The 25,523-nt window shown below is 43.5% G+C and overlaps 2 protein-coding genes and 1 non-coding gene across 3 annotated transcripts in view; 2 read left to right on the top strand and 1 right to left on the bottom strand.

Annotated features, from left to right (window-relative positions):
* The window catches only part of MED12L (mediator complex subunit 12L), a 521,479-nt gene that overhangs the window by 123,904 nt on the left and 372,052 nt on the right, over positions 1 to 25,523 (top strand). Inside the window, exons 13-15 of the mRNA XM_039912671.1 lie at positions 1,151 to 1,365; positions 5,298 to 5,402; positions 6,258 to 6,434. Of these exons, the coding sequence (XP_039768605.1) occupies positions 1,151 to 1,365; positions 5,298 to 5,402; positions 6,258 to 6,434 (497 nt within the window). The remainder of the gene's footprint in view (positions 1 to 1,150; positions 1,366 to 5,297; positions 5,403 to 6,257; positions 6,435 to 25,523) is intronic.
* Positions 10,708 to 16,598, bottom strand: GPR171 (G protein-coupled receptor 171). The gene is made up of 2 exons (XM_029061787.1): positions 16,497 to 16,598; positions 10,708 to 12,419 (listed from the first exon to the last, which is right to left on the bottom strand). The coding sequence occupies exon 2, from the start codon at positions 12,366 to 12,368 to the stop codon at positions 11,397 to 11,399; it is 972 nt and encodes a 323-aa protein (XP_028917620.1). The 5' UTR covers positions 12,369 to 12,419; positions 16,497 to 16,598; the 3' UTR covers positions 10,708 to 11,396.
* On the top strand, positions 12,825 to 12,962 carry LOC114816417. Its single transcript, XR_003764191.1, has one exon. It is a non-coding gene; the product is annotated as a small nucleolar RNA SNORA7 (small nucleolar RNA).

The raw sequence follows: 25,523 nt of genomic DNA on the forward strand, positions 1-25,523 counted from the left end.
CCATATTTCTTCTTTAAAATACACCTTGAAATTTTGTTCTCTGGAGTAGGCATCTTTGACTTCCAGTTGCCCTTTCATACACTGAAGACTCCTTTCAGCCCCCACTTCAGTCTGGGGAAGTCGTCTCAACTTTTAGAATGTTTGGAAGGTTGTGGCTATGGCTGAGAAACCGTGAGGAGACCAGGACTCTTCTCCCCTTACCCACAATACTCTATTGCTTGTCACATTCGTCTCATCGTCTTTATCTCATGCATTTTTGTTTTCATTTTTTCTTATGTGTCTGTTGCCATTCTCGTCCCCCCTCTCTCCAATCATGTGGCCACTTGAAAGCCAGACACCATTTCTATATCTCAACTGTGTAGTTTTTCCTCAGCTCTAGTAGGGTGCTTTGCACTCTAGGCACTTGATAAATATTATTATGACTACATTAAGTATAAAATCCTTGAGATCAGAGAATATGTGTTTTGTTTCTGATGTACTCTCCCACTGTTTTAGTATAATGCTTAAGATGCAGAGGGTGCTCAATAAATACCAGTGACTGGGGAAACTGGGGGTCCTGTTTCCCCAAAAATAGCTGTGGGAGGCATTCAAGAGGAATATCAGTTGATAATGGTGACACTTACTATTATACTGTACTCTCCCAGGCATTTAGTACAGTGTTCTGCACTGTAAGTGCTCAATAAATATGATTGAATGAATGAACTTACTCCACTGCTCCCCACACAGTAGGCATTCAGTAAATACCAGTGATTGATTGATGATAAGTTGGTAGTGCTTTTTTGCTCATCTGATGACTAGCTGTTGCCATTTTGATTATAACTGTGACCAGTTTTGTGTCACATTTTTACGTTCTAGGTATTGATGCATCTAGTATTAATCTCAACAATGCCAACAAGTTTAGTTTGTGTAAATGCAGTCTTGTAAGCTAGCTTGTTTGCTGTTGAGATGAGCAAAGATTTCAAAATCAAAAATAAGCTCCTTGTGGGCGGGAAAGGTTTTTCTACCAACTTGGTTGTATTATGCTCTCAAGTGCGTAGGATGGTGATCTGCACACATTAAGTTCTCAAATACCATTGATTGACTGATTAAATTTTAGTTTGACAAAGCTGACCGCAATGTGAATTCTTTATTGTAACTATCTTCATGCTAGCTGACCCCAACAGCGAATACGAAAAGACAGAGTTCGTGAATCTGGTGCTACTGTTTTGTGAGTTCATCCGACATGACGTTTTCTCTCATGATGCCTACATGTGTACTTTAATATCCCGGGGAGACTTATCGATCACGGCAACAACTAGATCTCGGTCACCGATTGGAGAAACGGGGGAAGAACACTATTCAAAGGACCATGGCGGAAAGATGGAGGTATGGTTTGTATATACTGTTTGTCCCTGGATGGGAGATTCAAGTTGATCTCTGTGTCCTACTCGGGAGAGAGGAGTTTATTGGTCTGGTGGTATTTTATCGAGAATCCAGCAGTAGGCATGAAATGGAATACAGGCCTACCCCACCATATAGTTGTAATTTTTTTTTAATGGTATTTTTTATGTGCTCATTATGTGCCCGGCACTGTAGTAAGCACAGGGGTAGGTACAAAGTAAGTGTGGACACAGCCCATGTTCCACAATCTTAATCCCCATTTTTCAGATGAGATAACTGAAGCACAGAGAAGTTAAGTGACTTTCTCAAGGTGTCACAGCAGACAAGTGGTGGAGCTGGGATTAGAACCAGGTCCTCTGACTTTCAGGCCTGTGGTCTTTTCTGCTAGCTCACGTTGTTTCTCTCTGTTCCTCAAAAATGAACGGCTGTATGGTGGGGTACGTTTTTCCAAAGACTTGTTATAAATTGGAGCTTTTTCCAGCATTTCTGGAATGAGACATTCTTTTATACACTATGTTATGATTTGTTAAATATCACTAAATGATTTTTATTCCCTAATAAAGTAATTCAGAGCTTTACATCACAACAATAAATAAGGAGTACAATATGGGTTTTTAGTCCTGGGAGGTAAGTGCAGAAGTAGAAGCCTGCTCTGCTGACTAGAGTTGTGGTTTTTCAGGTTTAGTGAAACATTTGTTCAATTTCATTTGAACAACCGTCTTCTTTACAAAACTCCTAATAGTTGGCTGAGTCCTTCTCCTCTGCACACCTTGGAACTCCTCTATCAGGGCCTTTCAATTATTTTTCAAGTTCCAGCTGTTTTATTGAAAATAGTTGCAAGACATTTTAATCCAAAGGTTTTAGCTGGGAGTGGTGGACCGAAAGATTCTAACCTTACTGACAGCCATCACAGCCTCTTCCGCTGCCACCTGGGAGCTGGGGCTTCTCCGCTTCACCCGAGAGTAGCAGAGAACTGCGGTGTGGTAGAAGGACAGAGGTTTTCACTGGAATTAGCAGCCTTTTCTACCCCATTGTGATTCTCTGCTGCTTTCAGTTTGTTTGGAGAGGGTGTGGGGAGGTAGGGGAGGTGGATGGAGGAGAGTGGTGCCTAAATTAGGGGGCCTTTCTAAGTCATTCTAAAGCAGCAAAGATATAAGCACAGGCATTTAGCAAGATTTAGCAGTCATTTTTAGTGTTGTGATTCTCTGCCACTTTTGGATAGAGGAAGAGAACCCGGCATTCGGTGTGTGTTCCGGGAGAGAAGGAAGAAGTGGGGAGGGAATTGATTTCTCTGCAATGACTGAATGTAATGTGGGATGGGCCTTACTGATCCTAGACTCCACCAGCGATTAGTTCCTGATGAAGCTCCGGATTTTACATATTAAAGTGCTTGGAGCTGGGGTATGCCTATGCTGGAGCCCTGGCATTCTGAAGCATTGAAAAACTAAAGAAGAAGGAGCGTGGCTCAGTGGAAAGAGCACGGGCTTTGGAGTCAGGGCTCATGAGTTCGAATCCCAGCTCTGCCACTTGTCAGCTGTGTGACTGTGGGCAAGTCACTTAACTTCTCTGTGCCTCAGTTCCCTCATCTGTAAAATGGGGATTAAGACTGTGAACCCCACGTGGGACAACCTGATTCCCCTGTGTCTACCCCAGCGCTTAGAACAGTGCTCGGCACATAGTAAGCGCTTAACAAATACCAACATTATTAAAGAAGGAGAAGAGACAAGAGGGGCTGGATGCTACCAGAAGTGTTTTAAAGAAATTTGATCTGGAATTAAATCTACTGAAAGATGATTCTCTTTTCAGGTAGATGAGGCCCCTAGCTGGTTCATAGTCATGAGGGTTACACAGAGGGTTACATCAAAATTATATGTCAGTTGTCTGTTGTGTGACTATGGACAAGTCACGTAATGTCTCTGTGGCTATCTCATCTGTAAAATGGGGATTAAAACCCCTTCCCTCCAATTTAGACTATGAGTCAGTTGTATTTATTAAGTGCTTCCTGTGTGCAGAGCACTGTACTAAGTGTTTGGGAGAGTACAATATAACGATATAATGGACACATTCCCTGCATGTGGAAACCTTACAGTCTAGAGCGAGGAGACAGACATTAATATAAATAAATTCTAGATAGGTACATAAGTGCTTTGGGGGCTGAGAGGGGGAATGAATAAAGAGAGTAAGTCAGGGTATTGCAGAAGGGAGTTGAAGAAAAGGAAACGAGGGCTTACTTAGGGAAAGCCTCTCAGAGGAAATGTATCTTCAATAAGACTTTGCAGGAAAATAAATGCCTGTTGGTTGTGAGGAGGGAGGGTGTTCCAGACCAGAGACAGGACGTGGGCAAGAGGACAGGTGCAAGGTAGATGAGATTGAGGTACAGTATGAAGGTTAGCATTAACAAGTGTTTTTTTTAAAAAATAAAAAATAGTAGTGATAGCCAGGTCACAGTAAGGTAGACCCACTATAATCCATTGAAGGAAAAACTTTGACAATTGACCATCAAGAGTTTTAGATTCTTTAAAAATTGATTGTATTGGTGTGGATTGTACCCCCTTTTTCTTCTGGTATGTTTGGGGCTGAGAGGAAGAGTCAGGCCAGGACATTTCAGACTGCCTAGTATTCAGACATTTCGGTTGTCTTGTGGTAAAAATATGATTTTTGATAATTTGTTCAAGAGTACCATTACTTTGCTCTAATGAGAAGCAGCGTGGCGTAGTAGTTAGAGCACGGGCCTGGGAGTCAGAAGGTCATGGGTTCTAATCCCGGCTCTGCCACTTGTCTGCTGAATGACCTAGGCAAGTCACTTAACTTCTCTGTGCTTCAGTTCCCTCATCTGTAAAATGGGGATGAAGACTGTGAATCCCATGTGGGACAGGGGCTGTGTCCAACCTGATTATCTTGTATCTACCCCAGTGCTTAGAATAGTGCCTGGCACATTCTAAGCACTTAATAAATACTATAATTATTATTATTATGTGGCCCAAGTGCACACACTAAGTCCATTCAAATGTATCATTTGTTGAGGCAGCATGCTCAGTTTTGGCATTCAGAAATCCAGAGAGTGATGATTCCTGGATCCTCCTCCTCTTTTGTCTCCATCCCCTTTGGTCAATTTTCAAGTTTTCACACCATGAACCACCTAATGTTGGTGCGACATATCGTACAAGTTTTCCACTCCTAGCTTTAACTCAAACGTGATCTTTATTAGATACCCAAAGACTCAGCAGTGTATTTTCTGCGGTGAGCTAAAATTAATTAGTATATCTGCCGTTGGCTGTCACGTTCTTTCATGTGGCCATCCACAGTTGCCGTGCAATGTCGGAGGTGGGGGGTGGATGGGCTGCTGTAGAAGAAGAGAGGCAACTTTCATTGAAGATCCCTTCTTCTTCCCTCCCATGCTGACTCTCTAATCTCCAATTTTGCTGTTCATACTAGCAAACACAATTCCTACCAGAGGGAAAATAGGGGCATTTGAAATGAGTGTATTTAATGAACTGAAGATATAAAACTGGGTCGGTCTCCCTTCCTGAGAATAGCAGGAGACCCTTGGTGGGTGAGGTATGGATGGTTACAAAACACAGATTTTGTATTCTTGTGGTGAATCATGAGTCCTGAGAGAGCTGGTGAGAGGCTGAGGCCCCTTCATATCTGGGCATGGAATTCCTCAGCTCAGGGTTTCCTGAGCTGGTTTGCCATCTTTCCTCTGGCTGGGGATGCTTTCATCATCCAGCTAGAAGGAGAAGAGATTGCTAAGCAAAACTTAGTAGGCGCATTTGCTCAAGTTCATTTCCGTAAACAAAAGAAAGAGATCAGGGATTTGAGCGATTTGCATTTTCAGAGCCGTTCGCTTCATTTTTAGATGAATGAGATCACACAATTTACACGATGATTTTTTTTCTTTTTCTGCCCATCATCAGGAACATTGTATTATGGAACATATGGGCATTGACTCAGGAACCGCTAGTATTTTTGATGAAGTTGACAAGAATGACTTTAAAACCGACTTTGGTTCAGAATTTCCAGTAGGTTCAACCTTTGAATTTTTCTCAATTCTGTCACTCTTTGGTTTGTGCCCTGCCCTGTGTTGCCTGAATCCTGCACTGGAGTTATTTCTGTCTTTGTCTCATGAACGTGTTGCTCCCATTCTTGGCTCCACAGAAACGGTGTCAAATTGTGCTCTCACATGAGTTGTCCCCTTGCCTTTCATTTTGGCTGCCTTGCCACCTGGCTGAACTCTCTCCTTTGCATCCTCATTGATGTCCCCCACTGCCCTCCGATTCATTTATAGGTCCTCCCTGTTTATATTCACCCAGGAACATGGAAGTGTGGGCCTGCCATCTCAGTCCATATCGATCCGTTCTGATCTCCGGCTCCTAAAATAATACCTTTTCCTGGTCAATTTTGGCTGTAGCCCAAGACGAAGTGGTTTGTGGGAAATTCTCACGTGTCTTCATGCATCTCAATCTGTAGTCTGGGTAAAAATTAAGAGATGTGACCCAACAACAGTGTTTTCTGGCTGTAATTCTCCAGAAACTATAATTGTTCATATAATCAGTTTTTAGATCATTTAGGAGAGGAAACACTGAACTGGAAATTGATTCATAGTTCTCCCCAAGACCCATTGAGTGTCCCTGGACCAATCTCTTATCTTCATTGTGCTTTTGTTTTCCCATCCATATACTGGAGTTCCCCACCATACATAAGGGTCTTGGGGAGGTTAATGAGATCATAGCAGCAAAGCGCTGTTTAATGCCCAAAGAAAGATACTGGAAAGGTATTATTGCCGTCATATCTCATGAATTTGAAGAACTGAAAGGGGGAGTTTCGGGTTTCATGTTTTCATTTACAATTTTACATGTTTGTTTTACATGACTTAGATTTTTTCCCCTATGCCTGGAGAATCTTGCGAGAATGCCAACCCTTCCTTAGACAGAAGAATTTCAGTTCACAATGAGAAGTTGGTGAAAAGGGAAAAACAGAGAGAATTAATTTTCCCCTCCAACTATGATCTCCTTCGTCACCTTCAATATGCAACACACTTCCCTATTCCTCTGGTAAGTAAACAATGATATTTTTTTCTTCATGGTTCTGTCCACCCTCTGCACTTCCCTGTAGTTTGACCTCACCACCACCATCCCCCCCCACCCCACCCCAGTTAATCCCAACTGCTGCCACAGAATGGAGACAACGTGGGCTGGTACTTATTAGATTTTTCATGAACCTGTTGGGGCCAGTATTTCCCCTCTCAACCGACCCTCTCCCCTGTTGCTGTTGTGAATTGTTTGAGTTTTTCTGATTGGAATGGTCATCATGTTTTGTGTACTTTTCCAGCTGGTTAGCTTAGAGAAAAATTTTTAGTCCAAGAAGAGAAATCAAGTGTCTTTTCTTTGGGTGAAAAGTCTTTTTTCGGGTGCTCTCAGGATGGTGTTTCTTTCAGTGCACTTTAGGGTGTTCTGAACTCGTTCATACATTTCTAGTAGGTTGTTTCTCAGAATCATCAGCCTTGTGGGTTACTTTGCGTCATCTTGTAATGTGATTTTTGAATTCAGGATGAATTTAATTGGTGTCGTAGAGAGCTGTGAATGTTAACTCGCTATTGAAAAAGGAAAAAAATTTAAAAATGTGGCTAGGTTTTATTGTCTGAGAAAAGTAACTTTGTCTAGGAATAGCAGAACCAAGAGGTTTGGTGTGGGCTTGCATGGTAAATGCTTTGTGGTATTGATCTTTTATTTAGCAATGTCTCACCAAAATAGTGATAATCCTTTGTGTATGTGTGGTTTTTTCGCAAGTATTTCTCTGTTGAGATGGAATTTTCCTTGTATAATCTAGAGAGTCTGGAGCAGTTAGTCACTGTAGATATGGGGTACTAGAGAATTAGGTCACTCAACTGCTCCATTTCCCAGTACTGCACCTGTATTAGTAGTTTTCAGTTTTGCAGTGTATTTTTCTGAATCATAATTGGAGATGCAGAAATGGATTTTTTAAATGGAGTCTGAAAGATATTGAAATTAGTCATGTGAAAACTTTGTTGCGATTACAATAAGGAGGATGAAATTCCTGACCTTTGGGTGTTCCTGAATTTGAACTGCTAGCCACTATACTTGTGATTCTCTGGAATTGAGCTGTGGGGTGTATTTAGATGCCATACTGTTTTGTAGGTGAGGGATTTTTGATCTACAGATTTAAAAGAGTCTTTCATCCTATTTCTCAGTGGGGCTCCTTCAAGAAATCCCAATCTCTTTTTCCCTTCTGATTACCAAGATTGCCTCTTCTCCCTGTGACTTCCAGTCTTCCATTTTCCCCTCTTCCCTTGAAGTTCCATGTCCCTCAGCAACCTAAGGCAGGGTCAGTTGATGACCAAGTTTAATGTACCCGGCGGATGCCTGCCAGGAGCACTTGATTACCTTTTAGTACAGTGCTCTGCCCACAGTAAGCGTTCAGTAAGTATGATTGAATGAATGAATGCCACATCTGGGAGCCAGTTATAGAATCTAAGTTTACAGAGTGCTGGGGTAAATCTCACAAGTTTGGGCCCTTTGAAGCCTCTTTTCTGGACACATTTCCCAGGTGACCTCTGGCATCATCATCACATCCTCAGAACACAAGGTTGAGAGAAACATCACTGGGCTGGAGACTCATTAAATCTGTTGCATTTCCAGATCACTCACTGTGTGCAAAGCACTGTACTAAGCACTTTCATCTATGACTTTTGGATGTTTGATATTAATCCCAACCTCACCAAACTTATGTACGTATCTTTAAAGGATATATTATTCATTATTTATATTAATGTCGTTTCCCACTCTAGATTGTAAGTGTTATGGAAAGGGAACATTTCTACTACTACTACTAATAAAAAATATTTATAATAATATAATAATAAAAATGATGGTATTTTTAATTGCTTACTTTGTGCCAGGCACTGTGCGCTGGGGTGGATACGGGCAAATTGTGTTGGACACAGTCTCAATCCCCATTTTACAAATGTGGTAACTGAGACCCAGAGGAATGAAGTGACTTGTCCAAGGTCACACAGCAGTCAAGTGACAGAGCCAGGATTAGAACCCATGGTCTTCTGACTCCCAGGCCTGTACTCTATCCCTATGTCATGCTGCTTCTCTATACTTTTGTATTGCCCCAAGCACTTGGTACAGTGCTCTGCATTTAGTAAGCACTCATTAAATACCACTGATTAACTGGGAGAATACAATAGAAATAGAAACAATCCTTCCCCTCAAGGAATTTACAATTTAGCCTGGGAGTCAGAAACAAGTTACAGATAGGAGAAAGTAATAGGCTATAAAAGGTACATACAGAAGTGCTAACAGGAGGTAATAGCAATCAATGTAAGAGGGAACTCCTTTTGTGTTTCTGCCTCTTGCTGAACATTTTGTGGCTTCATTGGGCTGGAAATGGTGAACTTAGCCCCTGCCTCTATGAGTAAAATATGCTTCCTCATTCTACCTGGGATGATGATCCCTGGCTTGTCAGAGTAAAACAGCACTTATTGAACACCCCTGTCCCTCCTGTTTCCTAACCTCTGTGGGAGGTTTTGAGAGAATCAGCATGCACTAGTAGGAAGAGGGAAGCCTGGGGTTCAGAAAATCTAGTGACAGCCTCACCATTTGCCTGCGATATGACGGTGGGCAAGTCATTTGGCTTCTCTGTGCTTCAGTTTCCTCTTCAGTGAAATAGGGACAAAATACCCTCATTCTTTCATTCAATTGTATTTATTGAGCACTTACTGTGTGCAAAGCGCTGTACTAAGTGCTTGGGAGAGTATAACAATAAACAGACTTACCTGTTCTTCCTGTGAACCCCAAGTCAGACAGGGACTGTCAGATTTGATTATCTTTTCAGCATTCAGTGAAGTGCTTGGCCCATGGTAAACCTTAACTAAAATCACAGATATTAAGAAAATAAAGTCCTTGCCTTCTAGGAGTTAATGGTATCATGGAGGAGGCTGGTTAACCACAACTAACACATGAAAACAAGTAGCAGAGGTCCAAGGGTCCAGTAGGTTGTCCTCTGCCCCAAATCTGGAAAATTTTCCCATGTAGTTCCAGCTGGAAACACGTCAGGGCCCCCCCGCCCTGGGCTGTGTAGAGGCAGGCCCAGCTAGCCTCTGGACCACCTGAGGGGCAGGGAATGCAGCTTGGATCCAAACCTCTGGCTCCACCACATCTTTTCTTCACGGCTCTTCCCCGGTCCCCTCAGGGGCTTATGGGGTAGAGTCGTTTGGACTGGATTAGGCCTGTGGGCACAGGCTGCTGCTGACTGCTGCCCTTGGGAAAACTATTCCATCACTTCTAAGCTGGCAGAGTTCCTGTTGGCACACATTCCCGTAACGAGCTCCCTCTCTGTGGAGGGGCTGCCCGTTGCATTGCAATCAGTGGTCTCGAATGCACGAGTTTGGCTTTAGACCCCGCTGAGCCTCAGCTACTTCTGGGATGATTAATCACCACAGTGGTTATAAAAGTACCTAGTAAATCCAGCCATTTCTAAATTTCACTCAGAGGTAGGAAGGGGATGTTGGACATCATAGCTATTAGGTGAGAGTGCTTTCTTTCTTTCAGCTGTCTCCTTCCCCTCAGGCCCTCCCACACCACTCTCCACAGGAGAGCGTGTCTGAGGACAACCGTCCCCTCCCCCCTGCCGCAATCCAGAGTGAGTGGGGCCAGTGACCGCAGAAAAATCATCCCCAAAGTTACCATTGTCACCAGCCCCCAAACTGTTGAGGGTTATGCAGCCCTGAAGTGACACAGCGTGGCCTAGCTGAAACAGCCCAGGTCTGAGAGTTAAGAGACCTGGGCTCTGATTCCAACTTTGCCACTTGTCTGTCATGTGAGCCCAGGCAAGTCACTTCACTTTTCGGTCCCTCTGTTTCTTCAGCTTGTAAAATGATGCCTGTTTCTTCGGCCTCCTTAGACTTGGGGCAAAGACTGTCTGTGTCTGACCTATCTTGCCTCTACCTCAGGGCTTAGTATAGCACTTGGCCGATAGTAAGCACTTAGCAAATATCACGGTTATTAGTATCACTAGCTTTGAGGGCTAAGGAAAATATCGCATCAAGCAGCTTTTCTTGTGCAGTAGTCTGGTCTGTTTTTCGAGGAACAAGGTAGAATGGCTTTTAAATGAACCTCCCTGAACCGAGACCCAGTCACCTGAACACCCCATCCCCAACATGTGCAACTGGAGGCAGAATTCCAACTGAGAGCTGCAACCCAGAAATTTCACTCTGCCATCCAGCTTCCTAGTTGAATATTGTCCCCTCAGATAACGGACTTTGGAGGTAATTGCATGACATGGAAGTAATTGGAAGGAAGATTATAATTGTTATAAAAGTCTTTATTTGTAATTGGCAGTGCAATATAAGCAAAAACAGTACACATTTTCTGAATTCCCTTAATATGTCCTCAGTAAAGCCTCTCTTCCGTAAAAATAAAGTTCTTGGAGCATCTAAAGAAATGCCTCGACTTTTTGGTGGTGGCAGTGAATTGGTTTAAAGTAACATGCAGTCCTTCTCAGAGCAGTGAGCTGAACGCGTTCTCCTGTCTTTGAATTGAGAGTGTAATACCCCCTGTGTAGTTTTCTTGGTTGAGGGGTTCTGTTTGAGCTTGTTTTGCGGGGCTTTCAGTTGGCCCATTAGAAGATCTTCACTCTTGGAAGTACCACGTGGCATCCTTAAAGTGCTTTGTATTATGGTATCGTTGACCTCATTTCATGAGTCAAAGAGCTCCCATTTTGGCTCCTTTTGGGGCTTTTTGGCCAAGTCAAGTTTTTGGCCAAGACTCTCTTCAAAGGCACGTCAGCAACCACGAGACCTGGGACCGGAAGTGGGATTGGCAAATAAACTGACCTCAGAGTGTTTTCTCTCTCCATTTCAATTGGCCCATGATGAAATTTTCGAATTTTGTATTGCATCAGCCTTACTCAACAAATGCCCACAGGATTCTGAGTCCCAGATGCTAATGATACCAATCAGGTCACAGCGGGCTCTCGGGGAAAATGATCCGTCACTCCTCGATCGCATTTTCTGCCTCCCTTTGGTTCGCTTTGGCCTCTTTATGAGATGAAAATGTCTTAGTAACTTTTAATCTAAATGCCTTGGAGAGATGATAGTAGAGGATGGGGTCAAAGCACAGGTTGGAGACAGCTAAGAGCAACGACACTTCCTTGGCTTTAAAGAGGGATTTTTTGGTGAGGCAGTCCGTTATGACATTGCTCTGACTGAGCGTATAGGGGATCCGAACGATGTGGTAAGGAACAAAACAGACAATATAACCCACCGTTACTAACAGTATGTTGATCAGGGCTCGTTTCACATTTGCATAGCTCTCGTTGTCTTTGTTTCGGTAGAGCTGTCGGATAACAAGGCAATTAGATATTAAAATGATGGCCGAGAAGTTTAAGAAGATGGCCACACAGATGAAATTCGTGAACACGTGCCAGTTTCTCCCAAACTCTCTCTTGAATTCCATGCACCCCACTGTCGGCTTCTCCGGGATGTCAATGATGGGGATGGCCATGTTGGGGACCATTACGAGGAGGACCATGACCCACACCACGGTGGATATCATTTTGGCAAACCCAGGCTCCTGTATCCGATACACCTGGCAGCTGTGTACCAACTGGAGCCAGCGGTCCATGCTTACGAAAGCCAGAAAGATGATGGACAGGTACATGTTGATGTAGATTAGGCATGCAGTCACCTGACAATGGAAAATCTTGAGTTTCCAGGGCGCAACCCCCAAATCGACCACGATTTTCACGGGCAGGGCCAAGGTGAGGAGGAAGTCTGCGGTGAGGAGGTTCTTTAAGTAAATACTCAAGCACTTGTGGTGCTGGTCTTTCTGGGTGAATGCCCAGGCGGCGAAGCAGCTGCCGATGATTCCGATGAGGAAAACCAGATAGAAAAAATACGTAAACGGCTCCAAATCCTTGTTGACCACGCACACGGAAGAAGTGTTGTGATCCATTTCACCCATCTTGTGATGAAGAAAGGGATGTTGGCTGTTAAGGAGTCCACAGCCCTAAGGCTAGGTTGAAAAAGACAGAAATTAGCAGAATTTTCAGCAATCGCACTAGTTAGCCCTGCAGAGATTTTTACTTCAGGGAACGGGTCTACCAACGCTGTTGCTTAGTACTCTCCCTAGAGCTCAGTACAGTGTTCTGCGTACAAGCACCTAAGAAATGCCGTTGATGATGATGATGGTACCCCTTTTCACTGCCTTGCATTACCTGAGGGTGGGGATCAGGAGGCCTTCCCTAACTACACCCTTCTTTCCTCTTCTCCCACTCCATTCACTGTCACCCATCCCAGCCCCACAGCACTTGTATCTGTAGTTGATTTATTTCCATTAATGTCTGTCTCCCCATCTAGACTGTAAGCTCACTGCGGGCTGGGAATGTATCTGTTTATTGTTATATTGTACTCTCCCAACCCCCTCTCAGGGTCCCACCTGTAGGGTTTCCAGTACTCTACCAGTCTCAGCGAGAGGAGGGAAAGTCAAGCAGGGGCATACTCATTCCATTCCTAGCTTGGGCAATGGCTAGCGAGTGGAAGGTAATCTGCTACAAATCAAAACTCACCCATGCTAGGCAGCAGCGGCATGGGAGAGAGTCAAGGGCAGAGACTCATGTTTACTGTGCTGAAGGCGGCGATGGTGAACCACTTCCATAGTTTAAATGAGAAAACTCTATGGATCCACTACCAGAACGATTGCAGATGAAGAGCGGGGCGTTCTGGGAGAGATGTGCCTGTAGTGTCACTATGGGTTGGAAACGACTTTAAGCCCGTCAAGGGGCAGAGACTGTCTCTATCTGTTACCGATTTGTACATTCCAAGCGCTTAGTACAGTGCTCTGCACATAGTAAGCGCTCAATAAATACTATTGAATGAATAAGACAAGAGTCTCCCAAGCACTAAGTAGCATGGTCTAGTGGATAGAGCACAGTCCTGGGAGTCAGAAGGACTTGGGTTCTAATCCCTGCTCTGCCACGTGTCTGCTGTGTGACCTTGGGTAAGTCACTTCACTTCTCTGAGCCTCAGTTACTCCATCTGTAAAATGGGGACCAAAACTGTGAGCCCAATGGGGGACAGGGACGATGTCTAACCCAATTACCTTGTATCTACCCCAGCGCTTCTTACAGTGCCTGGCATACAGTAAGTGCTTAACAAATAACACAATTATTATTATTAGTACGGTACTCTACATACAGTGAGAGGTCAATAATTGAATAAATGAATCATGTCAACCTTATTGTATTTGACTCTCACAATCAAGCAATCAGTTTTATTTATTGAGCACTGTGAACAGAACACTGTGCTTGGGACAGTACTACATAACAGTATAACAGATACATTCCCAAGCACTTCGTATGGTGCTCTGCACCTTGAGAGAGCTCAGTAAATGTCACTGAATGATTGATGTAACTGTGATGTTCCCTATAGAGTCAGTTGAGTATGTCCTCGTATAGAACTAGACAAGTTTTCATGGTCAAGGTGTTGAGTTTTAAGGAAGCTGGGGTTTTACCATTGACAAGATGTGTAATTTGGGGTAAATTCTTTACAGATTTTCTGCAAGAATGAGAGATGAGGAGGGTTTTTTTTTCCCAATGACACTACTCCCTTTGAATTTTGGTTGCTGCAGTGTTAACTAATAACCTAGGAAGTGTGAGATGTGTGTATGTGTTGAGTGCCAAGAACTGAAATTCTAAGAAATAGAGAGGAAATGAGCCATCAATGATATGACTTGTGGCCAAAGCTTTAAAAGTTGGAAACCTATTATGAATTGTATGATTTAATTTAGGGACACTTCTAATGATAAAAACCCAAAGGAACACTAAAATAATAAATGTGAGATAAGGAAGAGAGAGATCAACTGACAGAAGGGATGATAATACAGCAATAAAACAAATAAAACTGTTTATTCATCTGGTTCCTTTGCCTCACAAATGACTAAGGGTGTAAAGGTATTTAAGGATAGCTTTCGGCATGAACGTTTTACCTCATCGATAGTTTTGCTATTAGATGAAAGGCCCCAGTCCTGGCTTTAGTGTATGATACTGAGACCAGACAGTTTTAAATCCACTACAGACTTTTGAACCATCTTGAACAAATAATTTTTCCATTTGGTGGTTGGAAAAAAATGGGCTAATGAGTTTATGTCTGTAAAAGGCTTAGTGTAGACAGGCTTTTGAGCACTCATGTACTTCATCACTTTTGTAGTGTTGGTGGTGTTTTCATTGTTTCAAAATCAGTCAGTGGTTATTTATTGAATGCTTACTGTGTGTAGAGCACTGTACTAAGTGCTTGGGAGAGTTCAATACAGCAGAGTTAGACACATTCCCTGCCCAAAATGAGCTTACAATCTGGATGGGGAAACAAATTAATATACACAAATAATTTATAATGTATGATTCAAATGCCTCTCTGTACTTAGATATTAACTCACAATGTCTGCATGGAAGATCGGAGCTTGGCCCGAACTGCTTATACAGAGTCCTGCCTCAGTCTCCCCAAAGGAGAGAAGACTAGAAAGTGAGAACAGCATGGCCTGTGAGAAGCAGCATGACATAGTGAAAAGAGCATGGGCCTGGGAGTCAGAATACCTGGGTTCCCTGCCACTTGTCTGCTGTTTGATTTTGGGCTAGTCACTTCTCAGTGCCTCAGATATCTCTTCTGTAAAAGGTGGACTAAGACAATGTGAGCCCCATGTGGAACATGGTCTGTGTTCAACCTGATTTTCTAGTATATACCCAGAGCTAGTACAGTGCTTGGCATGCAGCAAATGCTTAATAAATATAAAAAAATAGTCACAGAGTTCAAATTCAGACCCAGCCTGCTTTATTTCTTAGACTGAGTTGACATTTACTAGTCATATTTAGCAGCAAAGGACTTCTGATCTCCAGTTTATCTGATGATCCAGGTTATTCAGTAAAGAAGGAAGTGGCAAGCTAGGACACAGTGACAGGGCACAATATAATTGATATTTTTATTAAAGTTTCCATTCATGAATGTGTTTTTTTTGAGGGGAGAAACCACAGCTATAAATGTGGATTCAAAGGGGTGTTTTACGTGCCTTTCCAGATACTAAGGGAATGGACTTGTGGAAAAAAATAAAATAAAAAAAAATGACTGTCCCCTTGGATCATATTAGGAGCAGGATTTGTCCTTAAAGGCTTTAGGCACATTGTTTATTTTATGGTACTTGTTGAGCACTTATGTGTCCAACACTGTTCTTAAGCACTGGGTTAGGTACAAGTAAAGTAGGTTGGACACAGTTCCTGTGCTGCATAGTTGGGAGAACAGATATTGAGTCCCTATTTTACACTTTGAGAAAACTGAGGTTCAGAAAAGTCAAATGACTTGCCCAAGTCACACAGCAAGTAATGGATGAAACTAGAATTAGAACCCAGGTTCTCTGACTCACAGACCTGTGCTCTTTTCACTAGGCCACATTGCTTCACAAAAGGACTCTTTGGGACATTTCAGCACCTCCATGTGCCTCGGCAGACTGCTGAACAGTTGTTCTCAGACAGGCATTGTGTCCTACATTTATTTGTGTTTACATATGTTTCCTGAGTGATTAGATCAAGGATTATATCATCATCTGTACAGTCCCCTCTTTCTCTCCTCCCGCTCCGGGCCCCTAGTAACTGGACCCCTAATGTCGCCGCCTGGCTCGGTACTAGCTACAGTGGCCGACTTTGGTGTTGTAGGAAAAGGTCATGTATTAGAAGGTTGGAGCAAGCCCTCTGCTGCTCAATACATCCAGACATGCGCTATCCATAAAAAGGAGGAGGTTCACAGGGAATAGGTTGTTGCCTTTTCCTTGGCTCCCCAATCCCACCGAAGTACTGCTGTTTGCTTCTGCAGGGAATGGTCTCATTGGGAATCTGCGATAAGGAAAGCTGATCTATTATCACCCAAATTTACCCAGTAGTGCATGTTGGTACTGTTAGAAAAAATATGAACACCCTTCACGTAAGCCTATTAGTGATCTAGAATCCTCCTTTCCACCCCCTTTGCACCGTGAAAGGCTCATCCTTGCCCTATGCAGAGACAACCTGAAAGGCATTTGATCAAATTGAAATAATTTAAAAAGATGTACCTGGATCGCTAGTTTCCGAACATTGGCAGTCACAGGTTCAGGTCGGTGAAGTAAAGTGAAAAGTGTTCAGCCAGCTTGGGGAGGTACTGCCCCATCACTCATCTGCTTCAAGTGTTAATCTTTCCCTTTCGCATGCATGTGGTTTTTAAAATTCTAGATTGACGTAGGTGAAACTAGTGGTATGCAAATTACCCAACCTTCTTTAAGTTTTTTTTTTTTTTAATTCATGTGTATTTTCAGGAGCGACTCGAATCTGCCCACTTATTTCAGAGAAAAGGTATTTGCTGTTAACATATCCCTCCCCACGGGGCCCGAGAGGACTAAGCAATTGATAGAATGCTTTTTTCAGGAGTTTATAGGCAAAGAGCATAAGATGAATAAGCATATGTACATGCGTTATAATAGCTGCCCTTTGTGGGGCAACTCGCCAACGGCGATGTTTGTAGACCGTGTGGGTGTTGCTCAACAGACTGATGTGCAGTTGTCCCTTTCAAAGTATGTGCAGGTCAAGTGTCCTTAGCTGCAACTGCTTTCATTGTGCCTGGTGCCACTTTCAGAGCCCATTTTGTACATCCCAAATGTTTGGGATAATGCACTCAATAAATACTGTTAGAATTACCGCCACTGAAAGAGCCACTCCATTCGTGATTGTGGCAGGCAAGACTGGTCTGGGTCCCTGTGGCCTCCCAGGGATCTTCCTCCTTTGCACACCGTAGAAAGTTGCGCCCAGTCGGTTCGGGGTTATTCCAGCCCATTGCTTCCTCCCTTCCTCCCTCCCTTCCTTGTGTTGGTGGTGTAATTAGTATGGGACCTGGCATGTAGTCAGCTCTTAACAAATACCATGGAAAAAAAAAATAAAATAGCAGAGTTGGAATTTGGACCCAGCCTGCTTGTTTCTTAACCAGGTTGACATTTACCAGTCATATTCAGCAGTGAAGGACTTCTAACCTCCGGTTTATCCGATGATCCTGTTGCCCCAGGTTATTTTGCAGTACAGAAGGAAAGGGCAAGCCAGGGCACAATGACAGGGCTCCATTTGAAGATGGGCAGAGGAGTGGAAAATGGAGGAAACTAAGCACAAATTTGTACACTCCTTATTAAAGTCTTGATGAGAGATTTAGTAGTGGAGGAAGTTCGAGTACTTGGTCAGTACTTGGCCACAATGGTTGTTTTTGGTTTTATCTGGAGATTTAATCATCTAGCCTTGCCCCTCCCTTTCATAGATAATTATGAGCAGTCTGTTTGCGCTTCTCCTCATGGAGAGCACATGCTTCCCACCCACAAACTCATATATAGCTATTATTTGGACTTTTTAAAAATAACCCACTAATGGTTGTTTTCTGCCCTTTAATTCATCCATGCATTGACAACACTCGATTGCAGGTCAGGAGCTGGGTACCCAAGACACCATGACCCACCCACTCCCCTGCCTATGACTTGCCTGCTGGAAAGATGACAGGTCTGGCAGTCAGGAAACCTGGGTTCTAATCCCAGCTCTGCTACTTGTCTGCTGTGTGACTTTGGGCAAGTCACTTCACTTCTCTGGGCTTCAGTTTCCTCATCTGCAAAATGGGGCTTCAATACCAGTTCTCCCTCTGACTAAGACTAGGAGCCCCATGTGGGACCTGATTATCTTGTATCTTCCCCAGTGCTGGTACAGTGCTTGGTACATAGTTAATGCTTAACAAATACCACAATTATTATAGCTAGTTAAATTCACTATCTCAAAGGACGGATGACCAGAGTTTGCTGCTCTAAGGAAAACCAGTTCATTCAGTTGTATTTATTGAGCACTTACTATGTACAGAGCACTGTATTAAGTGCTTGGGAGAGTACATTTCAACAATAAACAGACACATTCCCTGCCCACAATGAGCTTACAATCTAGAGAAAGTTAAACATCAGAATTAGAAGAGCAATAAATCTTACACGTTTAGAATGCTTAATTATGTGAGTTTTGCCCAACACCTCTTAGAAGGTTTGCCCCTCCCTCTTAGAAGGGAGCAATCCTCTTAGCAGTAAAATGGGGATCAAGACTGTGAGTCCCATGAGGGACATGGACTGTGTCTAACGTGAATACCTTGTATTTACCCCAGAGCTTAGAACAGTGCTTGACACGTAGTAAGCACTTACCAGATACCACAATTATCATTATTATTATTATCTAAGGCAGTGCCTTAGATGCTCCAATACGTCAGTGGTTTCTGCATCAGAAGCGTCTTTGTCGCCCTGATTTGGTTCCTTTATTCACCGCCCACCCACACCCTATCACCTCACCCCCACAAATACTTATGTGCGCGTCCATAATTTATTTATATTAATGTCTGTCTCTCCCTCTAAACTGAAAGCTCACTGTGGGCCGGGAATGTGTCTACCAACTCTAGTGCTAGAGCACAGTAATCACTCAGTAAATACAATTGATTGATTAAGGGAGCATCTTGTGATCATGGATGATGTATTTATCAAAGGCTGCAGCTGATTTAAAAATCTAATTAAAAAATAGATTTCATTGAGGCATAGAAATTTTTGGAGCAGATTGAGGGAAGCAGTACTGACTAGAACATCTTGTAGTTTTGAGACAGGGAAAAATATAGAGATGGGACTTCCGAACTTAACAAGGGGCAGAAAACAGAAAGTAGAGTTCACGCTAGAGAATGCAGTCTGATCGCAGAGCTAGGTGTGAAGCTACAAGGCCAGGAGAAAGTGAGAAAGGGAAGGGCGTAGTGTTAGGTTCAGATGATCTTTAATCAAGCCATGAAGGGCAAATGCGTGTTAACCTTCTAACTCAAGTTGTGTTAGTGCTGCCAGGCCTAACTGATGTTGATGAGTTGAGAGTCTGCACATTCCCTTCCTTTCTCCTTCATGGCCCAAACGCAGGGTCCATTTAGGAGGTGTGATCAATTTAAGGTTACAAGTTAGTCGACCTGGGAAACCCCTGGAGTATTTTTTTCAAGCCTGATTTGGAGTTTCCAATTCATCACTTAATGCGCACCCGCTGCTTATGACCTCTCACTTGCGTGGTCAGCGATGTGGCCATGACCGTTAAGGGCCAAATGCTTCCTCCCGAGTTCAGAGTCAGGGCAGGATTGGGTGGTGAAAAGTCTCTTAAAATGAAGGGATTATAAGCAAGGAGGAATTTAAGGTGGCATTGTCAAAGCCATAACAACGATAACTCAAGAACTGTTAGCAAGGTTACAGATTATGGCAGAAGGCAGGACTTTCTGGAGAAAATAAATCCATAGAGTAGCTATGAACGGGGAACCAGTTGATGGCACTTGATAATGTCAAAGCCCAAAATTTGGTGGTCCCTAAAGATTTCAATGGTTTAGGTTCCTGCTGGATAAACAATCATGGCCAAAATGTTCTTAGACTTCAATAGGAAAATTTAGGGGGGATCTGAGGGTAATATAGTAATAATAGCATATGTTAAGCACTTACTATGTTCCTGAGCACTAGGGTAGATACGAGATGATCAGGTCCCACACAGGCCTCAAAATGTAGGTAGGAGGGAGAGCAGGTATTGAAACCCCATTTTGTAGATGAGGGAAGTGAGGCACAGAGATATTAAAATAACTTGTCCAAAGTCACAAAGCAGGTACACGGTAGAGCGGAATTAGAACCCAGGTCCTCTGACTCCCAGGTCTGTGCTCTTCCCACTAGGCCACGAAGCTTCTGACCAGAAGCAGATGTTTTTCTTGATTTGACTCTCGTACACAAGGAATTATTTGATGTCATAAAAACATAGTGATGTGGAAGACCTGGAAGGGTGGTAAACCAGTAGAATGAGGAAAATGTATATAAGGAAGCAGTTCAATGGCTTAGCGAAAAATCAAAGAATGTCCCATGAAGAGGCAGAAGTGGGCATAAAAATTCCCTCTTTCCCTACAGAAGAAAGATGATTCAAAAAACTTTGAAAGTCCAAGACCTCTGAGTCAAGGTGAAAGAAACCTGGGTGCTCATCATGGAGAAGAAGAGGCCGAAGGATGATTTAATCCATAGCCTCTGAGGATCTGAAGAGCTCCTACATTCAGGGCAGAACAGGAAAAAGGCTGGAACTCTATCATAAGGGATTTAGTCTGGATTGAGAGAGAAATTTCCCAACAGTGAGAGGATGAAAAGTGGAGACTGTGAAATATACCTAGTGAAATACTGTGGGGAGAGGGTCTTCAGAAGTTGGACCCCATAGAGAGATGGCTTACAGTCGCTAGACTCTTAGCTTGTTTTGTTTTTTTGTTAATGGCATTTGTTAAGTGCTTACCATGTGCCATGTACTGTATACTAAACGTTGGGTAGGAACAAGTTAATAAGGTTGGACATAAGCCGTGTCCCATATGGGACTCACAATCTTAATCCCCATTTTACAGATGAGGGTAACTGAGACACAGAGAAGTGATTTGCCCAAGGTCACACAACCGAAAAGTGGCAGAGCTGGCATTAGAACCCAGCTGACTCCCGGGCCTGTGCTCTATCCACTAGTCCAAGCTGCTTCACATACCTTATGTTATGTGTTGTTCTTCCCCAAGTGCTTAGTACAGTACTGTGCAAAAAGTAAGTACTCAATAAATGCCACTGACTGATTGATTAATTAAGGCATGAGTAATTCTTGGAGTACTTCCTGGACATGTCAAGAAACCTTTCCATTTAAGGACTCTATGCTTCACTGGCCGCATCATCAACAGCTCGTTGTGGGTAAGGAAGGGAATGTGTCTACTAACTCTGTTATATTCATTCATTCCATAGTATTTATTGAGCACTCCATGTGCAGAGCACTGTACTAAGCGCTTGGAATATACAAATCGGTAACAGATAGAGACAGTCCCTACCCTTTGACGGGCTTGCAGTCTAATCGGGGGAGACAGACACACAAGAACAATGGCAGTAAGTGTGTGACTGTGGGCAAGTCGCTTCACTTCTCTGTGCCTCAGTTCCCTCATCTGTAAAATGGGGATTAACTGTGAGCCTCACGTGGGACAACCTGATTACCCTGTATCTATCCCAGCACTTAGAACAGTGCTCTGCACATAGTAAGCGCTTAACAAATACCAACATTATTATTAAATAGAATCAAGGGGAAGAACATCTCATTAAAACAATAGCAAATAAATAGAATCAGGGTGATGTACAAGAATCAGGGCGATGTACAATCAGGGTCCAAGTGCTTAGTACAGTGCTCTGCACACTGAGTGGATGCTTCATTAATCATCCACATTTGTTGATGATCCACTGTGTGCCGAGCATTGTACTGAGCCCTTGGGAGCGTGGAGTTGTCCTACAATTCGAAGGTGATGGCGTTGACAGTGAGCCTGTATCCATCGGCATGGTGTTCCCACATGCTGTTCCCTCAAATATAGTGGGGCACCAGTTTTGGACCCTAGCCACATAGGGTGAGCACTACTTACTATTGGTTAAGAGGGGAAAGGCATGTCCCTACCGCAGCAGGACCTGAGCTTTACTTTTTTTTGCCACAGTGGTGATCGTTTGCACTGAGCCATCCACATTCTCTAGCCCGGTCCCTCTAAGCCAGCGGTACACATTATGAGGTGGGGAGTCCCCGAATGGAATATCTCTGAGCCCTCAGTGGCCCCACCTTGCCCTCACCTGCATTGTTAGCCATCTTCGAGTACATTACTCAGAGTGACTTAGTAATGGTCAAGGGAGTCTATGCCACGATTGTGCAATCAATCAATGGTATTTATTGAACATTTACTGTGTGCAGAGAACTCCACAAAACTCTTGGGAAAGTACATTATAACAGAGTTTACAGGCGTGTTCGCTGCCCTCAGTGAGCTGCAAAAACCAGGGGGAAAGCAAGAGCTAGAAACAAAGAACAAAATAAAGAACAGCAACCAAAAAGTGTTTAGCGGATGCCTGCTGAAATTGATAAATCAAAGCCAGGATAATAATAATAAAAATTTTGGTGTTTGTTAAGCGCTTTTTATGTGCCAGGCACTGTATTAAGGGTTGGGGTGGGTACAAGTAAATCGGGTTGAACATAGTCCCTGCCCCATGTGGGGCTCACAGTCTCCAGCCCCATTTTACAGATGAGGTCACTGAGGTGCAGAGAAGCGAAGTGACTTGACCAAAGTCACACAGCAGACGATTGGTGGACCCAGGATTAGAACCCATGGCCTTCTGACTTCCAGGCCTGTGCTCTATCCACTACGTCATGCTGCTTCTCAAATAATGGCAGGAACATGTGTGGGCAAGGGTTATCTTTCAGAGAGCCAGTGCAGCAGCATCAGAAAGTTGTTTGTAGGTGGATTTAGAAGAGCTCTTCCCTGCAACTGTCTGACTGTGGAACCACTCCATCCAGTACCAATGGTTCTGATGAGGAAAAGGTGTCCAGCACCTTTTTCTGGTAGCCACCCTGCCTGACTGCACCATCTCCCCCAGAGCTCAGCTCAGATCTGGCTGTCCTCCCGGGTCCCCCAGGAGAGGCCATCCTTTCTGTCCAATGACTTTTCTCATTTCCCTAAGCGACCAATCCAGAGACATGTCTTATGGAAGTGAAGGGTGAAGGAGTAGGATTTACTGAAAACAACTAAAATCCAAGAAAAGATAAGGGCTCAGATGCTCTTTTTCAACCCAGCCAGAAATCAGGGTCAAGGGAATCCCCACTTACCCAGAAGCTTTGAATCAGACCAGTGGCAGAACATATGAAAAAAACAACAACCCCAAAACAAAACAAAAACCAAGGATTTACCTTTCTTATTGCCCTTCTGTTTCCTGGATCCAGTTCATGTAGGTTTGCTGATATTATGACTGGTAGTAATAGTAGTAATTGTAGTAATTTAGTGAGAAGCAGCTTTGCATAGTGGATAGAGAATGGGCCTGGGAGTCAGAAGGTCATAGGGTCTTTTCCCGGGTCCACCACTCTTCTGTTCTTTGACCTTGGCCAAGTCACTTTACTTCTCTGTGCCTCAATGACCTCATCTGAAAAATGGGGATTGAGATTGTGAGCCCCACATGGAACAGGTAGTGTGTCCCACTCGATTTGCTTGTATCCACCCACTCTACTAAGTGCTTTGCACCATTCCTGGTATGTAGTAAGCACTTTAGAAACACCATCATCCTCATTAATAGTAGTGTCTATTAAGAGCTTACAGTGTGCAGAGCACTGTACTAAGTGCTGGGAACAAATTTACAGTTGGGAGTTAAACCCGGTCCCTGTCCCTTGGGGCCTCACAATCTAAGAGTTTAAGTGAGGTGAAGAAATTTGAGATAGGCACATCATGAGCAATGAAATACGAAAATGCAACAAAAACAAATACACAAAATAGGCTCAAAGTCTCGGTGGGCATGCAGGCATGCTAGCAGGGACTGTCTCTATCTGTTACCGATTTGTTCATTCCAAGCGCTTAGTACAATGCTCTGCACATAGTAAGCACTCAATAAATACTATTGAATGAATGCAAGAGCAACTATTATCTCTGATTCGTTGGGTGCATAGCAAGCCGGGAGCGGGAACCCTCAGTGGCGGGAGGGAAGGCTGTGGTTACCATGGTGCTCTTCTCAGCAGCGATGGAAATTGTATTAACCACTGGAAGGGTTTCAGGCTTGGAAGTGTCAATTGCAGATAGTAAAAGAAAGGAAAAGGGGTGCGTAATTAAAATACGTGGAGTCTTAAAGCTATATTCGCTCATTCCTGTGTTAGCCAAGTGGAAAGGGGGAGCAGACGTGACACTTTTCTTCCTTGGAGCACCCTCTTTCAGGGGCTAAGTCAGCAGCAGGTGGCTTATCTTGCTTACTGCTTGCTTTTTGCAGCCTAGTCCTGAATTAGACATTTGAAAACATGTAATGAAAGTAGAAGTCATGGTTTTTTGCCTCTAAGGTGCTTACAATCTAATCAATCAACCATATTTATTGAGCCCCTTCTATGGGCAGGGCACTGTACTCAGCACTTGGGGGAATACAGTAGAACAGAGTTGGTAGGCAGGTTCCCTGCTCACAATGAGCTTACAGGTTAGAGGGGGAGACAGACGTCGATATAAATGAATTGCATATGTATACGGAAGTGCTGTGGGGCTGAGGCAGGGGTAAATACAAGGTGTTAAACTCAAGCATAAGGGTACACAGCAGGACGTGGGAGGAGAAGAAATTAGGGCCCAGTTGAGGAAGGCCTCTATTGGGTATTACTGGTAGAATAGCGAACACACTAGGAAGGAGAGTAGGAGAACACATCAGAACAAAAGTAGACAATAAAAAAAACCAGAATAAACAGTTATATCATCGAATTATCAATGGTATTTATTGAGCGCTTACTATGTGTGGAGCACTCTAAGTGTTTGGGAGAGTACAGTACAACCAAGTTGATAGACAGGTTCCCTACCCACATTGAGCTTATAGTCTAGAGAGGAAGACTTACGTTCATATAAATGAATGATTTTTAATATATAATTGTAGATCTGTGCATAGGCGCCATGGGACTGATGGTGGGGTGAATATCAAATGCCCGAAGGTCACAGATCCAAGGCCCTAGATGACACAGAAGGGAAAGGGAACCAGAGAAAGGAGGGCTTAATCAGGGAAGGCCTTTTGTAGGAGATGTGACCTTGATAAGGCTTTGAAGGTGGGAAGGGTGATGGTTTGTATATATGGAAGGGAAGGAAGTTCCAGGCTGTGGGGGACATGGGAACGGGGTCAGTGGCGAGAGATGAGGTCAGGGCGCAGTGAGCAAGCGGGCACTTGAGGAGCAAAGTATGGACTTGGCTGTTTTAAGTGATCAATGAGGTAAGGCAGTGAGGCAAGGTGTTTAAGTACTTAAAGCCTCTGGTGGGAATTTCTGTCTGATATTGAGATGGTTGGGCAACCATTGGAGTTTCTTGAGGAGTGGGGAGACATGGCTGACCATTTTTTTCTTTTTAGAAAAATGATCCTTGCAGTTCTACACAGGAGAGTTAAGGGATGACACGATGGGAGAGGTGTGATCATTGGGGACTGGTTCCTGAAGAGGGAGGTTTTTAGGAGAGTCTTGAAGATCAAAGATATGTGGCTAGGTGCATTCCTGACATGAGCTAATGCCATGCA

Source organism: Ornithorhynchus anatinus, chromosome 1, assembly GCF_004115215.2.
Source record: "Ornithorhynchus anatinus isolate Pmale09 chromosome 1, mOrnAna1.pri.v4, whole genome shotgun sequence".
Taxonomy (NCBI): domain Eukaryota; kingdom Metazoa; phylum Chordata; class Mammalia; order Monotremata; family Ornithorhynchidae; genus Ornithorhynchus; species Ornithorhynchus anatinus.